Below are 24,338 nucleotides of genomic sequence, written 5' to 3'. Positions count from 1 at the left end.
GGTAACTCTCTATGGTTCTATACTGAACAAAAATATAAACGCAACATGGGAAGTGTTGGTCCCATGTTTCATAAACTGGAATAAAAGATCCCAAATTATGTTCCATACGCACAAAAAGCTTATTTCTCTAAAATGTTTTTTTTTGTTTACATCCCTGTTAGTGGGCATTTCTCCTTTGCCAAGATAATTCATCCACCTGACAGGTGTGGCATATCAAGACGCTGATTAAAAAGCATGCTTATTACACAGGTGCGCCTTGTGCTAGGGACAATACAAGTTCACTAAAATGTGCAGTTTTGTCACACAACACAACGCCACAGATGTCTAAAGTTTTGAGGGAGCGTGCAATTGGCATGCTGACTGCAGGAATGTCCACCAGAGCTGTTGCCAGAGAGTTGAATGTCCATTACTCTACCATAAACCATCTCCAACATTGTTTTAGAGAATTTGTCAGTATGTCCAACCAGCATCACAACCACAGACTACGTGTAGGGTGTTGTGTGGGTAAGCTTTTTGCTGATGTTAACGTTGTGAACAGAGTGCCCCATGGTGGCGGTGGGGTTATGGTATGGGCAGGTATAAGCTACAGACAACAAACGCAATTGCATTTTATCGACGGCAATTTGAATGCTCTTGCCATTCATCCGCCGCCATCATCTCATGTTTCAGCAGAACAATGCATGGCCCCATATCGCAAGGATATATACACAATTCCTGTCCCAGTTCTTCCATGGCCTTCATACTCACCAGACATGTCACCCATTGGGGCGGCAGGGTAGCCTACTGGTTAGAGTGTTGGACTAGCAACCGGAAGGTTGCAAGTCTGTCGTTCTGCCCCTGAACAGGCAGTTAACCCATTGTTCCTAGGCCATCATTGAAAATAAGAATTTGTTCTTAACTGACTTGCCTAGTTAAATAAAGGTAAAATAAAAAAATAAAATACAAATGTTTGGGATGCTCTGGATTTATGTGTACAACAGCGTGTTCCAGTTCCCGTCAATATCCAGCAACTTCGCACAGCCATTGAAGAGGAGTGGGACAATATTCCACAGGCCACGATCAACTCTATGCGAAGACAGGTTTTCTGATCCACGCCCCTACCTTTTTTTTAAAAAGATATCTGTGACCAACAGATGCATATCTGTATCTATTCCCAGACATTTGAAATCCATAGATTAGGGCCGAATGAATTTATTTAAATTAATTGATTTCCTTATGAACAGTAAAATCTTTGAAATTGTTGCATGTTGGGTTTAGATTTATTTTCAGTGTAAATCAATAGTTGTTTAGTGGTCCGAAAATGTTGGAAACATTAACTTGCTTTACCATTCTGTAGGTCATGCAATGTGCTTTATGGACTTGATCCCCGGTTTTGTGATGAATCAAACGTGTGATTGAATTTATTCTGCCACTGTGTCTTCTTATTGTCTCGGCCTTTAGGCCTGTATATCACGTTCGTAATGCATATGAATTAACTAATTGGTTATAGAGAAAACAACGCAATTATCATAATACATCAATTGTAATATGGCTTTTTTCCCTGGCTTCCCCAGTGATTTTACCCACGCACCGCTACTGCGTTCAAGTAAAATTCCCCGCTGGGAACTAAGAGCTTCCGATAACTCCGGTAGCACGTGCCAAAGCCTACCTTCAGACCAAGGTAGGTCGCAGTTGTAATATTGTGGTCAACACAATATAACGTAGTTAGCATATTTAGCCCTGAGTAGCCATTTGGGCAAAATAATCCAACCGCACATTGACAACCGCCGGGCTATAAGAAAAGAGTTTTACAACACATTTTACAACCACTTTTTTACTTAATTTAACTTTTATTTAACTTTTTTTTTAATTTAACGTTAATTTTCTTCAATAAAATATATTGAAGCAAAGTTTTAAAAAGAGGGGCAAAGTGCTGTTATTTAGACCGATTTGCCTTATTTGTCAACTCCCACACAATTTCTGTCCTTTCTGTCCTTCCATCCGAATGCTGCTGCGGGTTCTTTGCTTGTCTTGACCAATCAGATTCACGGAAATCGCAGGTAGCGCGGGCTGGACAAAGCTCAAGGTGCGCTCTTCACTTTCCTCTGGCTGGTATTTATTTAGCAAGCATAATAACACAACACTCCCGACATACACAAGCAAAGACTATTACATAAATGTAACAGCCTATACACCTAAACATTAGCCATCGTACACGCTGTATTGCCTGGTAACGAGACAATTTTTCAGTCTGATCAACTGTAGGCTACTAACAACAGTAGCTGCATTGTCTAGCCTCCCTCTAGCCAATGTTAACGAAGAGGTAACGTTGTGTAGGCTTATTTATAGCCCATTTGGTTGTGAGAAAATGTGAATTGATCAAATGTGGTTTATATTCAAACTTGGACTGACTAGGCAATTTAGGATTTTCAGTCCAAAATTATTAACTGGAATTAATCAATAAACACAATAGCTGAAAGACTGTGAGTACATGTTTTATTCAGCCTACAGTTGCATAGGGCAGGACTACACGATGCAAATCTGCTTAAAGAAAGCTCAGCCCTGTGTGTTTTATTGTCCAATCATGTTGCTTTCTCTGTGTGTACGTGTAAAGGAACCCTCCTGTCCTTTTAAAACACAATTCAGACATGAGCAAGTACAAGGTTGCTGCAGTTGACAGGGTTTTTATCCTCACCAAACCCAGTTTTCCCAGGAGTTTTTTTAAAACCCACGTGACCTGATTAGAAAAACTCTGGTCCCATCACAGCCCATATTAAACCTTTTTTACAAGAAGTGAATCATGTATACAGTATAAGGCATTGACTTTTACGTGGATAGATTACAAGATCAAGAAATACTACGGGCCCCATAATTGTTTTTATCGCCACACCACTCTTGGACATATTTTGCCACCTTTGTGCTCAATAGTTAGTCCTATACTAAAAAAATCACAACAGTTGGTTTGTTTGCACCCTCATGATAGCACTCTCATGGGCGCTATCATGTCTTTTGCCTCTCGTTTTTCAGCTATTTGTGCCGGACTGCTGATAGGCTACAATTAGCCTACGCCTGCAAGTAATTTGGGTTAATGACGATTCCGTTGCCTTGTAGACCCGCAACAGCCGATGGATGCTCCTCGTTCTTTTCCTATTAGTTCCTATGGACTTTCAGTTTTGGAGAAGAATATTTTGTTGCCTGCAAATTGCTGGTAATTATACTGTTGGAATGAAAGTTTTATTTAACAAGCTATATCCAAATTACCTTTAATTGACATGCCCATTTTATAAAATCATTGTCAACATTAAAATAATACCCTCTTTTGCTTGTTCAAATGTTTTAGGGTAAAATACATGACCCCTTGTTAGTTTTCATTGCGCCATAGATGTCCGTTTTTTTGCGTATTTTTTTTATATTTACTTTAATAATAATAATAGGCTACTACAAATACTACTACTAATAATAATAATAATAGTAATAATTATAAACTCATGCCTAATCGAATTTATGTATTTGCATCAAATATTTAAATCATATATATATATATATGATTTAAATATTTGATGCAAATACATAAATATATATATATATATATATATATATATATATATATATATATATATATATATATATATATATATATATATTTATGAAAATGCCTAACCCTAACATCGTCATATATATATATATATATATATATATATGATTTAAATATTTGATGCAAATACATAAATTCGATTATATATATATATATATATATATATATATATATATATATATGACGATGTTAGGGTTAGGCATTTTCATGCTCAAACTTCTGAAATCTTCGGATTGCTCATTTCGTAAAAATAGATATTATTGCAGTGCATAGTTGACCACTGAGGCTTTATTTGAAACTGAACTGCATTCAAATTCCAGATCCACATAAGCCCCCAAGGCAAAATCCGTGCAGTCATTTCTTCATGTCCATGAAATTGTAGGCAAAACCTCGGATGAAATTCAAGCAAAAGACCTTTAAACGTCCGTTTCAAAAATTAAGACTCTAATGTGATAGCTGTGGCTTGAAGCTACATTTAAAAGGGGATATGCTACACGGTTCATGTACAAGAGGAGACAAAACACGAATCTAAATGTTGAGATTGAGTAAAGTCAGTTAAGGAGAGCGGATAGAATTCCATCCCATTGTCCACATCCCATCACATAATTTGAGTTCTCGGCATACAATCCTGGTGGTGGCTTGGGTACCAGTGTCCGAAATTGTTCATGTATCCACCGGATTGCGCAGGCGTCCCCTTATTTGCCATGGAAACGTCCCAAAGTGGCGGCATCCCCGGGGAACACGGAGACCCAGATGACCCAGGGTGCAGGTGTTCTCCCTCCGGTCCGCCCGGGCCATGCTTCATGATCTTCTTGTACTTGGAGCGTTTGTTCTGGAACCATATCTTAACCTGCAACAATAAATACAATTTAGTATATTAAGCCTGCAATTAGGCTATTATTATAATAGCCTCATTGTTGTTAATATAATTGTTATTTGATAATATTGTTATGTACCTTTGCATGTTGCCAGCATACTGGCAAATAGAGCATTACATTATTCAAATTATAACTGTAGGCTTTGACTGCATTGTTAGCGAAAAGGAATAATATAAATATTTTCCATTTGAAACCAATACGTTGGACTAAAAACAGAACATTCACAAGAATGACAAAATAAAGCTGGTGGGTGAGTTCAGGTTGCCAGGAGAATGAACTGTAAACCGCACTACAGACCAGGCAAGCAATACGTTTGGCATTCCTTTAAGGGTGTTTTCCCCATTCTACGAACAATGCAGAGAATTTATAGAGATATTTTGATATGGAGAGAGCCTGGTGAGACGTTTATGTAACCGCAACACCCACAGCGTGGTAAAAGCATCTCTGGTAAAATCTAATTATGAATTGCAATTGATTGTGGAGATGAGTGGAAAACACGGCTCAGATAGCTCACATTTCGCAAGGGCTGCCCAAGAGTGTCACCCCAAACACGCCAATGACAGAAATACTGTTGTGATGTCTTGAATTAATTACATTTACAGTGCAATCGGGAAAGTACTCAGACCCCTTCAAATGTTCCAAATTTGGTTACATTACAGCCTTATTCTAAAACATATTAAATTGTTTTTCCCTCATCAACCCACACACACACACCATAATGACAAAGAAAAAACATGTTTTTATACATTTTTGCAAAAAATATTACATTTACATAAATATATAAGTATTCAGACCCTTTGCTATGAGACTCGAAATTGAGCTCAGGTGCATCCTGTTTCCATTGATCATGCTTGAGAAGTTTCTACAACATGATTGGAGTCCACCTGTGGTAAATTCTATTGATTGGACATTATTTGGAAAGGGACACACCTGTCTATATAAGGTCCAACAGGTAACAGTTCATGTCAGAGCAAAAACCAAGTCATGAGGTCGATGGAATTGTCCGTAGAGCTCCGAGACAGGATTGTGTCAAGTCACAGATCTGGGGAAGGGTACCAAAAAATGTCTGCAGCATTGAAGGTTCCCAAGAACACAGTGGCCGCCATCATTCTTAAATTGAATACGTTTGGAACTGTAACGGCAATCTTCCTGGGAAGGAGAGGAGGACCAAAATGTAGCGTGGTTATTTATAAACATCTTTAATGAAAGATGAAAACGTGAACACTATACAAAATAAGAAAACGTGGAAAAACCGAAACAGTTCTAACTGGTGCAATACACAGAGACAGGAACAATCACCCACAAGATACCTAAAGAATATGGCTGCCTAAATATGGTTTCCAATCAGAGACAACGATAAACACCTGCCTCTGATTGAGAACCACTCCAGGCAACCATAGACTTACCTAGAACACTCAACTGAACACAACCCCATAGACTACAAAACCCGTAGACAAAACAAGACACATAAATCACCCATGTCACACTCTGGCCTAACCAACATAATAAAGAAAACACAGAAGACTAAGGCCAGGGCGTGACAGTACCCCCCCCCCCCCCCCCCGAAGGTGCGGACTCCCGGCCGCAAACCTAAACCCATAGGGGAGGGTCTCGGTGGGCGTCTGTCCACGGTGGCGGCGCGGGACGTGGACCCCACTCCATCACAGTCTTAGTCTTAGGAAGATCCTGGTTTACTTAGGTCCCTTGAGTGGCGACCCTCACTGCCGACCTTGGCCTAGTAACCTTAACAAAGGGCCCCACTGGACTGAGGGGCAGCTATGGACTGAGGGACAGCTCGGGACTGAGGTAGTTCGGGACTGAGGGGTAGCTCTGGACTGAGGGGTAGTTCGGGACTGAGGGGTAGCTCAAGACTGAGGGGTAGCTCAAGACTGAGGGGTAGCTCAAGACTGAGGGCTAGCTGAAGACTGATAGGTAGCTCAGGACTGATAGGTAGCCCAGGACTAAGAGATAGCTCAGGCAGGTTGATGGCTCTGGCGGATCCTGGCTGAATGGCGGCTCTGGCGGATCCTGGCTGAATTTCGGCTCTTGGCTGAATGGCGGCTCTGGCGGATCCTGGCTGACTGGCGGCTCCTGGCTGACTGGCGGCTCTGGAAGATCCTGGCTGACTGGCGGCTCTGGAAGATCTTGGCTGACTGGCGGCTCTGGAAGATCCTGGCTGACTGGCGGCTCTGGAAGATCCTGGCTGACTGGCGGCTCTGGAGGATCCTGGCTGACTGGCGGCTCTGGAGGATCCTGGCTGACTGGCGGCTCTGGCTGCTCCATGCTGACTGGCGGCTCTGGCTGCTCCATGCTCCACGGGAGACTCTGGCGGCTCATGACAGACGGGAGACTCTGGCGGCTCTTTGCAGACGGGAGACTCTGGCGGCTCATGACAGAAGGGAGACTCTGGCGGCTCATGACAGACAGGAGACTCTGGCGGCTCATGACAGACGGGAGACTGGCAGGTCATGACAGACGGGAGACTCTGGCGGCTCATGACAGACAGGAGACTCTGGCGGCTCATGACAGACGGGAGACTCTGGCGGCTCATGACAGACGGGAGACTCTGGCGGCTCATGACAGACAGGAGACTCTGGCGGCTCATGACAGACGGGAGACTCTGGCGGCTCATGACAGACGGGAGACTCTGGCAGCTCATGACAGACGGGAGACTCTGGCGGCTCATGACAGACGGGAGACTCTGGCGGCTCATGACAGACGGGAGACTCTGGCGGCTAATGACAGACGGGAGACTCTGGCGGCTCATGACAGACAGGAGACTCTGGCGGCTCATGACAGACGGGCAGCTCAGGCGGCGCTGGGCAGACGAGCAGCTCAGGCGACGCTGGAGAGGAGGAAGGCTCTGACAGCGCTGGACAGGCGAGGCGCACTGCAGGCCTGGTACGTGGTGTCAGCACTGGTGGTACTGGGCCAAGGACACGCACAGAAAGCCTGGTGCGGGGAGCTGCCACCGGAGGGCTGGTGCGTGGAGGTGGTACTGGATAGACCGGACCGTGCAGGCGCACTGGAGCTCTTGAGCACCGAGCCTGCCCAACCTTACCTGGTTGAATGCTCCCGGTTGCCCTGCCAGTGCGGCGAGGTGGAATAGCCCGCACTGGGCTGTGCAGGCGATCCGGAGACACCATGCGTAAGGCTGGTGCCATGTACGCCGGCCCAAGGAGACGCACTGGAGACCAGATGCGTAGAGCCGGCTTCATGGCACCTGGCTCGATGCCCACTCTAGCCCGGCCGATACGAGGAGCTGGTATGTACCGCACCGGGCTATGCACCCGCACTGGGGACACCGCTCCACAGCATAACAAGGTGCCTGCCCGGTCTCTCTAGCCCCCCGGTAAGCACAGGAAGTTGCCGCAGGTCTCCTACCTGGCTTCGCCATACTTCCTGTGTGCCACCCAAGAAATTTTTGGGGCTGACTCTCGGGCTTCCTTGCCAGCCGTGTTCCCTCGTATCGCCGGCTCCTCTCTCCGGCTGCCTCTGCTCTCCTAGCTGCCTCCACCTGTACCCATGGGAGGCGATCCTTTCCCGCCAGGATCTCCTCCCAAGTGTAGCAACCCTTGCCGTCCAACACATCATCCCATGTCCATTCCTCCTTGCGCTGCTCCTGCTGCCGCTGCCTGTCACCACGCCGCTTGGTCCTGTTGTGGTGGGTGATTCTGTAACTGCAATCTTCCTGGGAAGGAGAGGAGGACCAAAATGCAGCGAGGTTATTTATAAACATCTTTAATAAAAGATGAAACCGTGAACACTATACAAAATAAGAAAACGTGGAAAAAACGAAACAGTACTAACTGGTGCAAAACACAGAGACAGGAACAATCACCCACAAGATACCTAAAGAATATGGCTGCCTAAATATGGTTCCCAATCAGAGACAACGATAAACACCTGCCTCTGATTGAAAACCACTCCAGGCAACCATAGACTTACCTAGAACACTCAACTGAACACAACCCCACAGACTACAAAACCCCATGGAAAAACAAGACACATAAATCACCCATGTCACACCCTGGCCTAACCAACATAATAAAGAAAACACAGAATACTAAAGCCAGGGCGTGACAGGAACCATCAAGACTCTTCCTAGAGCTGGCCGCACGGCCACACTGAGCAATCTGGGGAGAAGGGCCTTGGTCAGGGAGGTGATGAAAATCCTGGCGGTCACTGGGAGAACCTTACAGAAGGACAACCATCTCTGCAACACTCCAACAATCAGGCCTTATGTTAGAGTGGCTAGACGGAAGCAACTCTAAAGGCACCTAAAGGAAAAGGACTCTCAGACCATGAGAAATAACCAAAGTTGAACTCTTTGGCCTGAATGCCAAGCATCACGTCTGGAGAAAACCTGGCACCATCCCTACGGTGAAGCATGGTGGTGGCAGCAGCATCATGCTGTGGGAATGTTTTTCAGCGGCAGGGACTGGGAGACTAGTAAGGATTGAGGGAAATATAAACGGCACAAAGTACAGAGAGATCCCTGATGAAAGCCTGCTCGAGAGTGCTCCGGACCTCAGACAGGACATCGACCCTAAGCACACAGCCAAGGCAATGTAGGAGTGGCTTCTGGACAAGACTCTGAATGTCATTGAGTGGCCCAGCCAGAGCCCGGACTTGAACCCGATCGAACATCTCTGGAGAGACCTGAAAATAGCCGTGCAGCAACGCACCCCATCCAACCTGACAGAGCGTGAGAGGATCTGCAGAGAAGAATGACAGAAACTCCCAAAATACGGGTGTGCCAAGCTTGTAGCGTCATACGCAAGTAGACTCAAGGTTGAAATCACTGCCAAAGGTGTTTCAACAAAGTACTGAGTAAAGGGTCTGTATACAGTGGCTTGCGAAACTATTCACCCCCTTGGCATTTTTCCTATTTTGTTGCCTTACAACCTGGAATTAAAATATATTTTTTGGGGGGGGGTGGTAATTATTTGATTTACACAACATGCCTACCTCTTTCAAGATTCAAAATATTTTTTATTGTGAAACAAACAAGGAATAAAATAAAAAAAAACAGAAAACTTGAGCATGCATCCCCAAAGTCAATACTTTGTAGAGCCACTTTTTGCAGCAAGCCTCTTGTGGTATGTCTCTATAAGCTTGGCACATCTAGCCATGGGGATTTTTGCCCATTCTACAAGGCAAAACTGCTCCAGCTCCTTCAAGTTGGATGGGTTACACTGGTGTACTGAAATCTTCAAGTCATACCACAGATTCTCAATTGAATGGAGGTCTGGGATTTGACTAGGCCATTCCAAGATATTTAAATGTTTCCCCTTAAACCACTCGAGTGCTGCTTTAGCAGTATGCTTGGGTCATTGTCCTACTGGAAGGTGAACCTCGGTCCCAGTCTACAAATCTCTGGAAGACTGAAAAAGGTTTCCCTCCAGAATTTCCCTCATTCCTTCAACTCTGACCAGTTTCCCAGTCCCTGCTGATGAAAAACATCCCCACAGCATGATGCTGCCACCACCATGTTTCACTGTGGGGATGGTGTTCTCAGGTGATGACACGTGTTGGGTTTGTGCTAGACATAGCGTTGTCCTTGAAGGCCATAAAGCTCAATTGTAATCTCATTTGACCAGAGTACGGTTCTTCCATATGCTTGGGGACTCTCCGACATTGCTTATTTTTTTCTTTAAGCAATGGCTTTTTTTCTGGCCACTCTTCCGTAAAGCCCAACTCTGTGGAGAGTACGGCTTAAAGTGGTCCTATGGACCGATACTCCAATCTCCGCTGTGGAGCTTTGTAGTTCCTTCAGGGTTATCTTTGGTCTCTTTGTTGCTTCTCTGATTAATGCCCTCTTTGCCTGGTCCGTGAGTTTTGGTGGGCTCTCTTGGCAGGTTTGTTGTGGTGCCATATTCTTTCCATTTTTTAATAATGGATTTAATGGTGCTCCGTGGGATGTTCAAAGTTTCTGATATGTTTTTATAACTCAACCCTGATCTAGACTTCCCCACAACTTTGTCCCTGACCTGTTTGGAGAGCTCCTTGGTCTTCATGGTGCCGCTTGCTTGGTGGTGCCGCTTGCTTGGTGGTGTTGCAGACTCTGGGGCCTTTCAGAACAGGTGTATATATACTGAGATCATGTGACACTTAGATTGCACATAGGTGGACTTTATTTAACAAATTATGTGACTTCTGAAGGAAATTGGTTGCACCAGATCTTATTTGGGGGCTTCATAGCAACGGGGGTGAATACATATGCATGCACCACTTTTCCATTCTTAAAAAAAAAAAGATTTGAAGCAAGTTATTTATTTAATTTCACTCGTGTTTGTCCATTACATGAAATCCAAATAAACATCCATTTAAATTACAGGTTGTAATGCAACAAAATATGAAAAACACCAAGGGGGATGAATACTTTTGCAAATACTTATGTTGTTTATTTATTATTTGTTAATCATTTGCAAAATTAAAAAAAAATACCCCATGTCATCATGGGGTATTGTACTCCTTTTTCTCTCCAATTTTGGTAGTTACAGTCTTGTCTCATCGCTGCAATTTCCATACGGACTCGGGAGAGGCAAAGGTCGAGAGCCGTGCATCCTCCGAAACACAACCCAACAAAGCCGCACTGCTTCTTTGACACAATGCCCACTTGACCCAGAAGCCAGTCGCACCAATGTGTCGGAGGAAACACCGTACACCTGGCGACCGTGTCAGCATGTACTGTGCCCGGCGCACCACAGGAGTCGCTATTTCACGATGGGACAAGGACATCCCTGCCAGCCAAACCCTCCCCTAACCTGGACGACCCTGGGCTTATTGTGCGCCGCCCCATGGGTCTTCCGGTTGCGGCCGGCTGCGACAGAGCCTTGACTCGAACCCAGAATCTCTAGTGGCACAGCTAGCACTGTGATGCAGTGCCTTAGACCACTGCAACACTGCGCCACTAGGGAGGCCCCATCATGGTGTATTGTGTGTAGATTTATGAGGGGAAAAAACGATTTAATCCATTTTAGAATAAGGTTGTAATGTAACAAAATGTGGAAAAAGTCAAAGGGTCTGAATACTTTCCGAATGCGGCAGTCTTTACAAACTTTCAGATTGGACCAAGTCACTATTAAACGAGTCACAAGAAAGTCTCAAGTCATAAGGTCAGAGTCTCAAGTCGAGTCCCAAGTAGAACGTGGTCAAGACTTGAGTCAAGTCCAAAGAAATACATTACCTATCAACTCATTCCAGGGTTTTTCTTTATTTTTTTAAATGTTCTACATTGTAGAATAATAGTGAAGACATCAAAACTATGAAATAACACATCATGTAGTAACCGAAAAAGTGTTATATATATTTTAGATTTAAGATTCTTCAAAGTAGCCACCCTTGATGACAGCTTTGCACACTCTTGGCATTCTCTCAACCAGCTTCACCTGGAATGCTTTTCCAACAGTCTCGAAGGAGTTTCCACATATGCTGATCATTTGTTGGCTGCTTTTCCTTTACTCTGCGGTCCAGCTCATCCCAAACCATCTCAATTGGGTTGAGGTCGGGGGATTGTGGAGGCCAGGTCATCTGATGCAGCACACCATCACTCTCTTTCTTGGTCAAATAGCCCTGGAGGTGTGTTGGGTTATTGTCCTTTTGAAAAACAAGTGATAGTCCCACTAAGCGCAAACCAGATGGGATGGTGTATTGCTGCAGAATGCTGTGGTAGCCATGCTGGTTAAGTGTGCCTTGAATTCTCAATAATCACAGACAGTGTCACCAGCAAATCATCCCCACACCAGCACACCTCCTCCTCTCCTCTTCACGGTGGGAACCACACATACGGAAATAATCTGTTCACCTACTCTGTGTTTCACAGACACAGCCGTTGTAACCAAAAATCTCAAATTTGGACTCATCAGACCAAAGGACAGATTTGGCCCAAGCAAGTCTCTTATTGGTGTCCTTTAGTAAGTGGTTTCTTTTCAGCAATTCAACCATGAAGGCCTGATTCATGCTGTCTCCGCTGAACAGTTGATGTTGAGATGTGTCTGTTACTTTGCTTTATCTTGGCCAGTTGTAAATGAGAACTTGTTCTCAACTAGCTTACCTGGTGAAAAAATAAATACAAATAATAATAATAATAATAATTGAACTCATTTAACTCAACATTTATTTGGGATGCAATTTCTGAGGCTGGTAACTCTAATGAACTTATGCTCTGCAGCAGAGGTAACTTTGGGTCTTCCTTTCCTGTGGCGATCATCATGAGAGCCAGTTTCATCATTTGCAACTGCACTTTAAGAATCTTTCAAAGTTCTTGAAATTTTCAGAATTGACTGACCTTCATGTCTTAAAGTAATGATGGACTGTTGTTTCTCTTTGCTTATTTGAGCTGTTCCTTCCATAATATGGACTTGGTCTTTTACCAAGGCTTTTACCATGGCTATCTTCTGTATACCACCCCTACCTAGTCACAACAAACTGATTGGCTCAAACATATTAAGAATGAAAGAAATTCCACAAATTAACAAGGCAGCCCTGTTAATTGAAATGCATTCCAGGTGACTACCTCATGAAGCTGGATGAGAGAATGGCAAGCGTGTGCAAAGCTGTCATCAAGGCAAAGTGTGGCTACTTTGAAGAATCTCAAATATAAAATATATTTCATTTGTTTAACAATTTTTTGGTTACTACATGATTCCAAAAATTTTTTAAACACACTCCAGTGTATTTTAACACTGACTAAATGGGTATATTAATTAAAACGGTGTATCACATTCCATGCCAGCAATATAATTAACAGTTCTTGCAGATGTAACAAAAACCAAGTCTCACATAAACCACTGGAGGAAAACAAGCTTATATTTTGGGTTCTTATGGGTAGGACTGTTTAACTAAGTTCATGAGGTCTTTATGAGTTATATTCTTCAAGAATCAATGGGTACATATCATTAATTTAGTCCAAAAGTGATATAGCAACTGCTGATTACCCCTTTAATGCCGAATTGCATCGAACATATATTTATGAATTAATTTGACCCTAATGTCAATCAACAGCATGCTAATGTAAGTAGCTTTTCCTATAATAATTGGAAATATTGGTTTTAGATTTCAACAGCAACACTCAGCTGACAAGGGCTTTCAGTCTGAAATGTTTGGTAATTGTTTGGTAATTAAGAAATCATGCCAGGAAAATCCTGTCCCACATATCCAACTAAATACCAATGTGTGTACCGTACAATTTGGGGAAACCACTCTCCTTAGTTAAATGTGTGGTGACTGGCGAGTGGTGGTGAGTGTTTCTGGTGCAAAAAAAGACTATGCATAATCTGCCAGGTGGTTGCTGCTCATGGAAGGCCAGAATACATGAGTGATTCCAATATATCTAGCTCCCTTATCAATATGACCTTATCAATAATTCCTGCCTCCTCCCAGGTAACATAATATTTTTATTTTTATTTAACTAGGCAAGTCAGTTAAGAACAAATTCTTATTTACAATGACAACCTACCAGGGAACAGTGGGTTAACTGCCTTGTTCAGGGGCAGAACAGCAGATTTTTACCTTGTCAGCTCGGGGATTCGATCCAGCAACCTTTTGGTTACTAACCACTAGGCTACCTGCCGCCCCATATCAGAGAGGTTTCGAGAAGTGCTTCTTCATATTTAGCATATACGTACACTGAGAGTATACCAAACATTAGGAACACCTTGCTAATATTGCGTTGCCCTCCTTTCGACCTCAGAATGGCCTCAATTCGTCGGGGAATGGACTCTACAAGGTGTCAGAAGCTTTCGACAGGGATGCTGGTCCATGTTGACTCCAATCCTTTCCACAGTTGTGACAAGTTTGCTGTATGTCCTTTGGGTGGTGGACCATTCTTGATACACAGAGCAGGTTTTCTTAATGTTTTGTATACTCAGTGTATATACAGTGCCGTGCGAAAGTATTCGGCCCCCTTGAACTTTGCGACCTTTTGCCACATTTAAGGCTTCAAACATAAAGATATAAAACTGTATTTTTTTGTGAAGAATCAACAACAAGTGGGACACAATCATGAAGTGGAACGACATTTATTGGATATTTCAAACTTTTTTAACAATTTCAAAAACTGAAAAATTGGGCGTGCAAAATTATTCAGCCCCCTTTACTTTCAGTGCAGCAAACTCTCTCCAGAAGTTCAGTGAGGATCTCTGAATGATCCAATGTTGACCTAAATGACTAATGATGATAAATACAATCCACCTGTGTGTAATCAAGTCTCCGTATAAATGCACCTGCACTGTGATAGTCTCAGAGGTCCGTTAAAAGCGCAGAGAGCATCATGAAGAACAAGGAACACACCAGGCAGGTCCGAGATACTGTTGTGAAGAAGTTTAAAGCCGGATTTGGATACAAAAACATTTCCCAAGCTTTAAACATCCCAAGGAGCACTGTGCAAGCGATAATATTGAAATGGAAGGAGTATCAGACCACTGCAAATCTACCAAGACCTGGCCGTCCCTCTAAACTTTCAGCTCATACAAGGAGAAGACTGATCAGAGATGCAGCCAAGAGGCCCATGATCACTCTGGATGAACTGCAGAGATCTACAGCGGGTGGGAGACTCTGTCCATAGGACAACAATCAGTCGTATATTGCACAAATCTGGCCTTTATGGAAGAGTGGCAAGAAGAAAGCCATTTCTTAAAGATATCCATAAAAAGTGTCGTTTAAAGTTTGCCACAAGCCACCTGGGAGACACACCAAACATGTGGAAGAAGGTGCTCTGGTCAGATGAAACCAAAATTGAACTTTTTGGCAACAATGCAAAACTTTATGTTTGGTGTAAAAGCAACACAGCTGAACACACCATCCCCACTGTCAAACATGGTGGTGGCAGCATCATAAAGCAAAATCTACAATGGAATGGTTCAAAAATAAACATATCCAGGTGTTAGAATGGCCAAGTCAAAGTCCAGACCTGAATCCAATCGAGAATCTGTGGAAAGAACTGAAAACTGCTGTTCACAAATGCTCTCCATCCAACCTCACTGAGCTCGAGCTGTTTTGCAAGGAGGAATGGGATCAAATTTCAGTCTCGATGTGCAAAACTGATAGAGACATACCCCAAGCGACTTACAGCTGTACTTGCAGCAAAATGTGGCGCTACAAAGTATTAACTTAAGGGGGCTGAATAATTTTGCACGCCCAATTTTTCAGTTTTTGATTTGTTAAAAAAGTTTGAAATATCCAATAAATGTCGTTCCACTTCATGATTGTGTCCCACTTGTTGTTGATTCTTCACGAAAAAATACAGTTTTAAATCTTTATGTTTGAAGCCTGAAATGTGGCAAAAGGTCGCAAAGTTCAAGGGGGGCAAATACTTTCGCAAGGCACTGTAGGATAATTTTGCAAAGGTGCCAGTTTTTTTAGGAGAGAGAAAGAGGGTGTTGAATAGATATGAAGAAGGAATGAAAGAGCGAATGTTTGGAAAAAATGTTCTTAGAAAAAAGGAGAAAGTTGGTAAGTGCAGTTTTACAGATGAGCGTAGGGAGGGGCAGTGGGGGTAGAGGGGTACAACTTTGTGAGAGAAAAGGAGGCCATTGATTCTCTGTTTTGGCGGCCTGGCGCCATGGCCGTGTGCATGACATTTATATACTAGACATATCATGTCTCTAAAGTCCCAATTAAATGCAACTTTCAGATATATGTGTACAACTCCAACTATATTTGAAAAAGTATGGTAAAAAAGTGCTCATCTTGCAAAAATTCACCTCTTTACGCTTTCTCAGATATCTGTCGTGTGGCACTTACATGGAATTACTAAGGCTCTCTCTTAGCAGCACATCACGGACTCTACAGGTTCAGAATGGTCTCTTACCGCAGAGGATAAATTACTGCATTTCATATCCGTCAATACGCCAAAAACAATCTTTACTCCAATTGAAGAAAAGCAGCATTCTCATCATACTCTCTTTGGATTAGCCATTAAGTATTTTTTAAATCCCCAGGCAAACATAGTAAGGGAGATCTCTAGATTTCAAGAAATATAGAATTATTACCTGGTTGAAAGCAGTAAACTCTCCCAAATTAAAAAGAATGTAGCCCTACCAAAGTCTGTACTTTCTTTGCTGTAATTTTTCTCTCATTTCGGGAACCCAAAAACTTCCTGGGACAATATTTATACAAAATGTGACGCGATAACTTGCTAAGCTCTCTTCCTCTATTCCTACTGACAGACAAAATGGCCGCGGTCGTTCCCCCCTGTCCCTTCCTCTTCCCTTGCCAGACAGACAGTGCTTAGTGAGAAGTAAGGAGTTAGTTACAAAAAGGAACCCATTGGCTGAGAGACTGAGGGCTTTAAACTGAACCAAGAGCTATATAGGCTAAAGGAGATGACTGAGACTGGAGTGTTACCTCTAAAATCCTCAAGGAATGAGAGCTCAGGGCCCGTATCCATAAAGCGTCTCAAGAGTATTGGAGTGCTGATCTATAATCAGGTTCCCCCTGTCCATAATCATATTTATTATGATCTAAAAGGCTAAATGTATCCTAGATCAGCAATCCTACTCTGGAGACTTGGGACAGTTTCCCAGACACAGATTAAGCCTAGACCTGGACTGAAAAGCATGCTCAATGGAGAATCACCATTGAAACAGTTTTTTTAGTCCAGGACAATGCTTCATGTGTCCAGGAAACTGGCCCATAGTGAATACAGGCCCAGATGAGTAAGTAAGTAATAGTAGGAGATAGATAACACAGTAGTAAGACAAGTAGCGGTAATACAGGACAGTGATACACCCTGCACTTCTGCTGCCTCGCTACCAACGGGGACCTGCCATTCCAGCCATGTTGCATTCAAATATACATGAAAGTGTGTGCCTCCCTCTGAGGAGGGGAAACAATATCAGTTACAGGCAGAGAGAGTAGGCTAACACCTCCATGAACATGGCAGGACATCAAACTAATGGAGGGTGATACCTAGGAACATAATGTTCCAGTGTTTTCTCCTATATGTTAAATAATACAGCATCGGAAAACTTTAACTACTTAGAGTGGAAATTCTCAAAGCCTTAAATTACACAACTCCATAACATTAGGCTCCATTCTCATTTTTAATGAGACATTTGGCCTTAACAGTATCTAATCAAGCACTTATGCATATAGTGTTGTAGCCTAGATGCAAAGAGAAGGCGTTGAGAATGGGCATGCACATCATTTTGACTAAACCTCTCACCACCTTGAGAGATGAGATGCTTACAAAGAAGGAACATTTTGCCCGACTCGAGTAAACAACAGGCCATAGGAATTGTTCACTTTGTGAACCGTTTGTGTAATGCTTGCCCATTTATTCCATTCAAACTATTGAGACCTATACAGACCATGTTTAAAAAGAGACTGACACCAAAATTGTAAATAGAGCCTCTTGTAATAAACACCTCATGGAACAGTTAAATCAGTAAAAATAACTGAAATAGACTAATTAAATTGGCCCAAAATACAGAAATATGTACCTGCATTTGAGTTAGTCCCAATTTTGCTGCCAGATTGGCTCGCTCAGGTAGCGCAAGGTATTGGGTTTGCTGGAATCTCTGGTTGAGCGCTTGCAGTTGTAAGCTTGAGTAGATGGTCCGAGGTTTTCGGATCTTCTTCCCTTTTCCGTTCAGTCTAATTTCTCCGTTCTCGATCACCGTGGTTGGCTTCTCAAGCTCTTCAAAAGGATGAAGAAGGAAAGGTTTTATTTTATTTCACCAGGAAGTCCCATTGAGGTCAGACATTTGGAAATAATAATAACAATATTAACAACAACAACAACAGCAATAATAATAATAATGATCATCATAATAATCATACATTTAATGAATAATACATGTTTAAGTTATGCCATTTAATTTGCCCTCAATGGGCAAGAGCTCAACTTTTCTTTTCTATCTCATGTGGCAAAAGAGATAATTGAGCATGAGGAATATAATGACTGCATATTGCTCCCCATTATTCCCATTGTTATGAAGAGTGCAGATACCGACTAGTGCTTAGGGAAACAGCTGCGTTAGGCCCCACAAGACATTCATAGTAACATGACACTGTATGAATCCATCCTTATAATACAACCAGTGAAATAGTGAGAGGAGGTTAATCTTTCATCTACTTCATCTACAGATCACGGCACCTGTACATAGCTCATCTGTAAATAGCCCATCCAATCTACCACATCCCCATACTGTATTTTTTTTTTTACCTTGCTCCTTTGCACCCCTGTATCTCAAGTTGCACATTCATCTTCTGCACATTCTACCATTCCAGTGTTTAATTGCTATATTGTAATTCATTTGCCACCATAGCCTATTTATTGCCTTACCACTCTTATCCTACCTCATTTGCACATACTGTATATAGATTTTTCTACTATTATTGATTGTATGTTTGTTTATTCCAACAACAACTCTGTGTTGTTGTATGTGTCGAACTGCTTTGCTTTATCTTGGCCAGGTCGCAGTTGCAAATGAGAACTTGTTCTGAACTAGCCTACCTGGTTAAATAAAGGTGAAATAAATCAAATAAATACTTAACTTTTTGTTTTACAGGGGCGGAAGATTTAGATTTGATTTGCTAAGTTGAACAATAATTGCAGAGAATTTAGGTAGGAGGTAGGTAGCCCAATGGCTAAGGTAGATGGACCTGTGGTCGGAAGATGGCAGGATGGCAGAGTGTTGATTTAACACCTGAATCAACACTAGAAATGTTACACTGAAAAGCCAACAATATAGGTAAAACTGGCCAATTTGCTTTGTGACTATGCAGAAACTGTTCTTTTGTTTTGGCCCACCAGCTTCAAACAGCTGTATAAACTACATTTGTTGTTATTGAAAATATATTTCACAGAGATTTAGATGTACACTGATTCCCTACACTATTCAGTGAAATTGAGCGAACAGTGTGGAATTTGAGCAAACAGGAAATAACAGAGCGATTTCCACTAGATAACACAGCCACAAAGTCAGAACAGCTTTCCTAGTTTGACAATAGATGCCACTCTAGCGCGAGAAATCAATGGGCGAATATCACAGCCAATCACAACACTGGGGAGTAAGTAATACTGTGAAACACTAATATTCCACTATTAGCAACAGATATGTTATGGATATTTTTTGAAATTACAATGCAAAAATAAAAATCCCGTGTAGCACCTTTAAAATCACTAAAACTAAAACTATGCATTCCAAAAAATAATTGCAACATACAAATGGTAATCAATGTTGATATAACATTTGTTGCAATAGTTTCCTTTATTATTATTGGGCCATTATATTGTCATTGGTAGGAATTAAACTAATCATTACATGGTTATATTATCATCATAAAAATAATTATAATACATTGTTCAGAACAATGACCAGCTTTTAATCAGAACTAAGAATAACATAATGAATCTGTTAATGTTCAAGAGGACTGCAATGTTTATAATGTCTGGGGCCTTAAAAACTTATTGACTTTCTAACATGGCCAACACACGAAATGCCTGTGAGATTGCATTGGGGCGGCAGGTAGCCGAGTGGTTAGATCGTTAGACCAATAACCGAAAGTTTGCTGAATCGAATCCCCGAGCTGACAAGGTCAAAATCTGCCATTCTGCCCCTGAACAAGGCAGTTAAACCACTACTCCCCGGTAGGCCTTTATTGTAAATAAGCATTTGTTCTTAACTGACTTACCTGGATAGAGTTGATGAACATGGCAATAGACAACAGTGCAGTGGAGATGTCACAGTCAGTCGACGATAGATGGATGACATTCCCTGCCAATTACTGCACAGGTTTTTGATGTTGTGTAAATATAAATAGGCTGCTAAGCGAGCTCACTCATCATATTTTTTTGTTGTTGTTGAGAGGTTGATTCCTATCTGAATGTCTTCGAGTTTTTAGTCCCAAACAGCTTCATACTTCAAATAGGACTAGCCATTCTAAACAACTTGATTTTATGTATAGGCCTGGAGACAGGGTTATTTTGATCATTGACATTAGACTACTTGGAATTAATGCTGTATGTATTTTGTTTAACGTTTTGATTTTTTTTTAAAACGAGGTAAAATGATGTAACTCTTTCATTAGTCCTATGCGGCTATCTGTATTTTAACATATCAATTAAGTAATGTAGGATCACAGAAGCAATAACGTCATCAAAGGTAAATGGTTTTCAGATTACATGTTTTGTTTGGGCCCTGTGCTTTGTGGGAGACCACAGGATAAAATGTTTAGTGGCTCGGTTTTTCCCTCCCATGTCGGCTGCATGTGACCTGTATCATCACCCAGAGTAGGCTAATTATTGTGGCAATCAACCGACCTGTATCGCGGCCCAATAATATAAATGCAAACTGACCAGTAGTAGCCTACCCTTAGGTCTGTCCTAATATCAGATTAGACTATTAATTAAAATGGTGAAATAGGCTACACATTAGCCCTAGGTAATGTGAAATCTTATGAAAATGGATTCTCATTTCAATTTGAGACGAGAACAGTCCCTTGCTTTATCCATGCATGTATCTTGAAGTTCAGTAGCCTGTAAACTATTGACTCTTAAAAATAAAATATTTTCAAACGTGCTCAGGTGTTATAGACTACATATGTGACATGGGAACAAGGGCGTTTTGCATTACAAATTACTATCCTATTAATTAATAACTTTAGGTCAGAACACTGTTTCCGTAACGCTGCCTGCTATATGTTATGCATTCCCTATATTTCATTAGTGGTTTATTTGTAGACTTCTGATAGGGTTTAGGTAGGCTATATAAGTGCCCAATTCTAATTTTGAAGTCCCTCGCGTCCGTATAGCCTTCGCCACTGTAACTACATCTTGAAAATGGCAACAAACATTGAATAAACTCCATAATGTCAACACCGATGTTTTTAAAACGTACCTGTTTCCTCTATTCTCGTGCGTCCCAGACCGTTGTTGTGGCTACTGTGCTGGTATGGCAGGTAGGTACTTGGGTGGTGTGCGTTTACAGTGCTGTGGTAGGGGTAGGCTAGCGTGCGGCCATAGGATGACGCGCTGGAAGAAAAGGAGCTGTCGTGCTGCGAGGGTCCGACGGGATGCAAGTCGTGCACTGGATAGATGTTGTGGGATAAGCCGGGGGGATGCTGCTGGTGCCCGGGATAGCCGTGTCCGAACTCCAGAAAGGCCGATTTTGAGGGATCAGAAGAAACCAGACTGTCCGACAATGAACTCATTGTCATCATTGAGCGGAGTTCCATAAACTCGAGGCGCAGTTAAGGGCACCATAGAGTGCTACAGATGGGACCGATGCATATCCACTGAGAAGGGAAGTTAGGCTACCTAACAAAAACACCAAGAGCACGAAGCTAAGGTGACGACGTTATTTCCTAAATCCTTCCGTTTGTCTCCAGATTCTAAATTATGCAGTCCCTTTATTTTATCGTCTCTAAAAAAGAGAAGAGGAAAACCTTCACTGTTTCTCTGAACACTTTGTGCATATGGTTTAAACTTGTTGCTACCTCGCTTGGCATACACGAGCGCGCCTGCTCATTGGTTGCGGTGGCTAATCATGTCATCCTGCCCGGAGGCCAAACCATACAAGATTAATATAAACTACAAGAAGTCCGTCTTCCAGTTTGGGCAGTAATGACATTTCAATGCAGCAGAATTTGGAAACAATGTATGCTAAATGAGAAGATAGGCCTACTGTAACAGATATTAACTAGGCTAATCTAATGTCAAGTATGTTTAGATTTTGTTATGTAGCCTTTTAGCGTTTGCAAAGATTGTCAACAAACTTGACAACTTTGCCAGCGATGTTTTTACGTAAGGACAAACCTTTTGCGCGCAAATTAGACCAAAGGATAATCAATTATTATATATGTATACCTGCCTAATTAATACGCAATACACATAGCTACATGATAAGCCTATACATTTAATTTACACCTGGCGCCAATGCGTGATTTAGCCTATGCATACCTAGACTCAAGGGAGGGCACAGAAGCTCAACACAGTGGCTATAAATGTGACTTAATCAAAACGCTCAGATGCACATCAAGATAAAACATCAAATACGCACACGCACACACACACACACATATATTATTTCCCAGCACATGTATAACGCACAACATACAAGATTCATGTTTTTTAAACAAAAATGCAACAAATGGGAAACCATTCTTTAGGAGGTTGTGCTTGGTGAGAGGACAAGTTGTAATTACTGATAGTTTCTGAAGAAGGAAGAGAGGCTGCCCCTATCTATCAACCTTGTCCGTGATGAACGCTCTAAATCATTAGGCCTAAATGGCACATTTAGAGTTGTCACTTTATGTAATTCAGTCACAAGTCTAAATGACACAGGTGCTGTCAACGTGTAGGAACATAGCCTATGCCAGAGCTCTAGCCTATGCTGCTTTTGGTAACAATTGAGCAACGCGCAGAAGCTAACGTTTCAGGACAGAGACTCCCTGAATCATTTTGATAGCCTGACTATTAGCCTACACTAGCCTACACTACACTAGCCTACACAGTAATAAGAAAATAAAAATAATACTGTAGTCGTTATGGTAGACCATTCATCCTCATATTGTAGACTATGTAATCATGTTCCAACGCCTGCTATTCGGTGGAAATAAATAGGCCTATCCCATAATGATGGCTTATATTTCTTTCAAATAATATTGAAACATTTAGTCTATAACGAATGTTGGCATATCAATTGGTTTGCCATATTCATATTTGTGTAACACAATCATTTTCACTATTTGTGTCACGCCCTGACTTTAGAGATCATTTTTATTCTATATTTTGGTTAGGTCAGGGTGTGACTAGGGTGGGTAGTCTAGTTTTTTTCATTTCTATGATGGCCTGGTATGGTTCCCAATCAGAGGCAACTGTCTATCGTAGTCTCTGATTGGGGATCATACACTGCTCAAAAAAATAAAGGGAACACATCCTAGATCTGAATAAATGAAATATTCTTATTAAATTCTTTACATAGTTTATCAACCTATGGAGGTCTGGATTTGGAGTCACACTCAAAATTAAAGTGGAAAACCACACTACAGGCTGATCCAACTTTGATGTAATGTCCTTAAAACAAGTCAAAATGAGGCTCAGTAGTGTGTGTGGCCTTCACGTGCCTGTATGACCTCCCTACAATACCTGGGCATGCTCCTGATGAGGTGGTGGATGGTCTCCTGAGGGATCTCCTCCCAGACATGGACTAAAGCATCCGCCAACTCCTGGACAGTCTGTGGTTGGTGGATGGAGCGAGACATGATGTCCCAGATGTGCTCAATTGGATTCAGGTCTGGGGAACGGGCGGGCCAGTCCATAGCATCAATGCCTTCCTCTTGCAGGAACTGCTGACACACTCCAGCCACATGAGGTCTAGCATTGTCTTGCATTAGGAGGAACCCAGGGCCTGCATATGGTCTCACAAGGGGTCTGAGGATCTCATCTCGGTACCTAATGGCAGTCAGGCTACCTCTGGCGAGCACATGGAGGGCTGTGCGGCCCCCCAAAGAAATGCCACCCCACACCATGACTAACCCACCGCCAAACCGGTCATGCTGGAGGACGTTGCTGGCAGCAGAACGTTCTCCACGGCGTCTCCAGACTGTCACGTCTGTCACATGTGCTCAGTGTGAACCTGCTTTCATCTGTGAAGAGCACAGGGCGCCAGTGGCGAATTTGCCGATCTTGGTGTTCTCTGGCAAATGCCAAACGTCCTGCACGGTGTTGGGCTTTAAGCTCAACCCCCACCTGTGGACGTCGGGCCCTCATACCACCCTCATGGAGTCTGTTTCTGACCGTTTGAGCAGACACATGCACATTTGTGGCCTGCTGGAGGTCATTTTGCAGGGCTCTGGCGGTGCTCCGCCTGCTCCTCCTTCCTTGCACAAAGGCAGAGGTAGCGGTCCTGCTGCTGGGTTGTTGCCCTCCTACG

The 24,338-nt window shown here is 42.5% G+C and overlaps 1 protein-coding gene across 1 annotated transcript; it reads right to left on the bottom strand.

The window, feature by feature from the left end:
- Nucleotides 1-3,765: 3,765 nt before the first annotated feature.
- On the bottom strand, nucleotides 3,766-21,862 carry LOC110521928 (homeobox protein Dlx4a). The gene is made up of 3 exons (XM_021599902.2): nucleotides 21,303-21,862; nucleotides 17,901-18,097; nucleotides 3,766-4,424 (listed from the first exon to the last, which is right to left on the bottom strand). The coding sequence occupies exons 1-3, from the start codon at nucleotides 21,637-21,639 to the stop codon at nucleotides 4,173-4,175; spliced, it is 786 nt and encodes a 261-aa protein (XP_021455577.2). The 5' UTR covers nucleotides 21,640-21,862; the 3' UTR covers nucleotides 3,766-4,172.
- Nucleotides 21,863-24,338: the final 2,476 nt, after the last annotated feature.

The sequence above is a fragment of the Oncorhynchus mykiss genome, chromosome 30, assembly GCF_013265735.2.
Source record: "Oncorhynchus mykiss isolate Arlee chromosome 30, USDA_OmykA_1.1, whole genome shotgun sequence".
NCBI lineage: Eukaryota > Metazoa > Chordata > Actinopteri > Salmoniformes > Salmonidae > Oncorhynchus > Oncorhynchus mykiss.
This window is presented reverse-complemented; position numbering and strand designations above follow the sequence as displayed.

Coding starts and splice junctions, on each gene's coding strand:
- LOC110521928 (XM_021599902.2), bottom strand. CDS start 21,639: ATGGAACTCCGCTCAATGATGACAATGAGTTCATTGTCGGACAGTCTG. Junction 18,098..21,302: donor CACGAGAATAGAGGAAACAG/GTACGTTTTAAA, acceptor ATCCTTTTGAAG/AGCTTGAGAAGCCAACCACG. Junction 4,425..17,900: donor TGGGACTAACTCAAATGCAG/GTACATATTTCT, acceptor TTATTGTTGCAG/GTTAAGATATGGTTCCAGAA.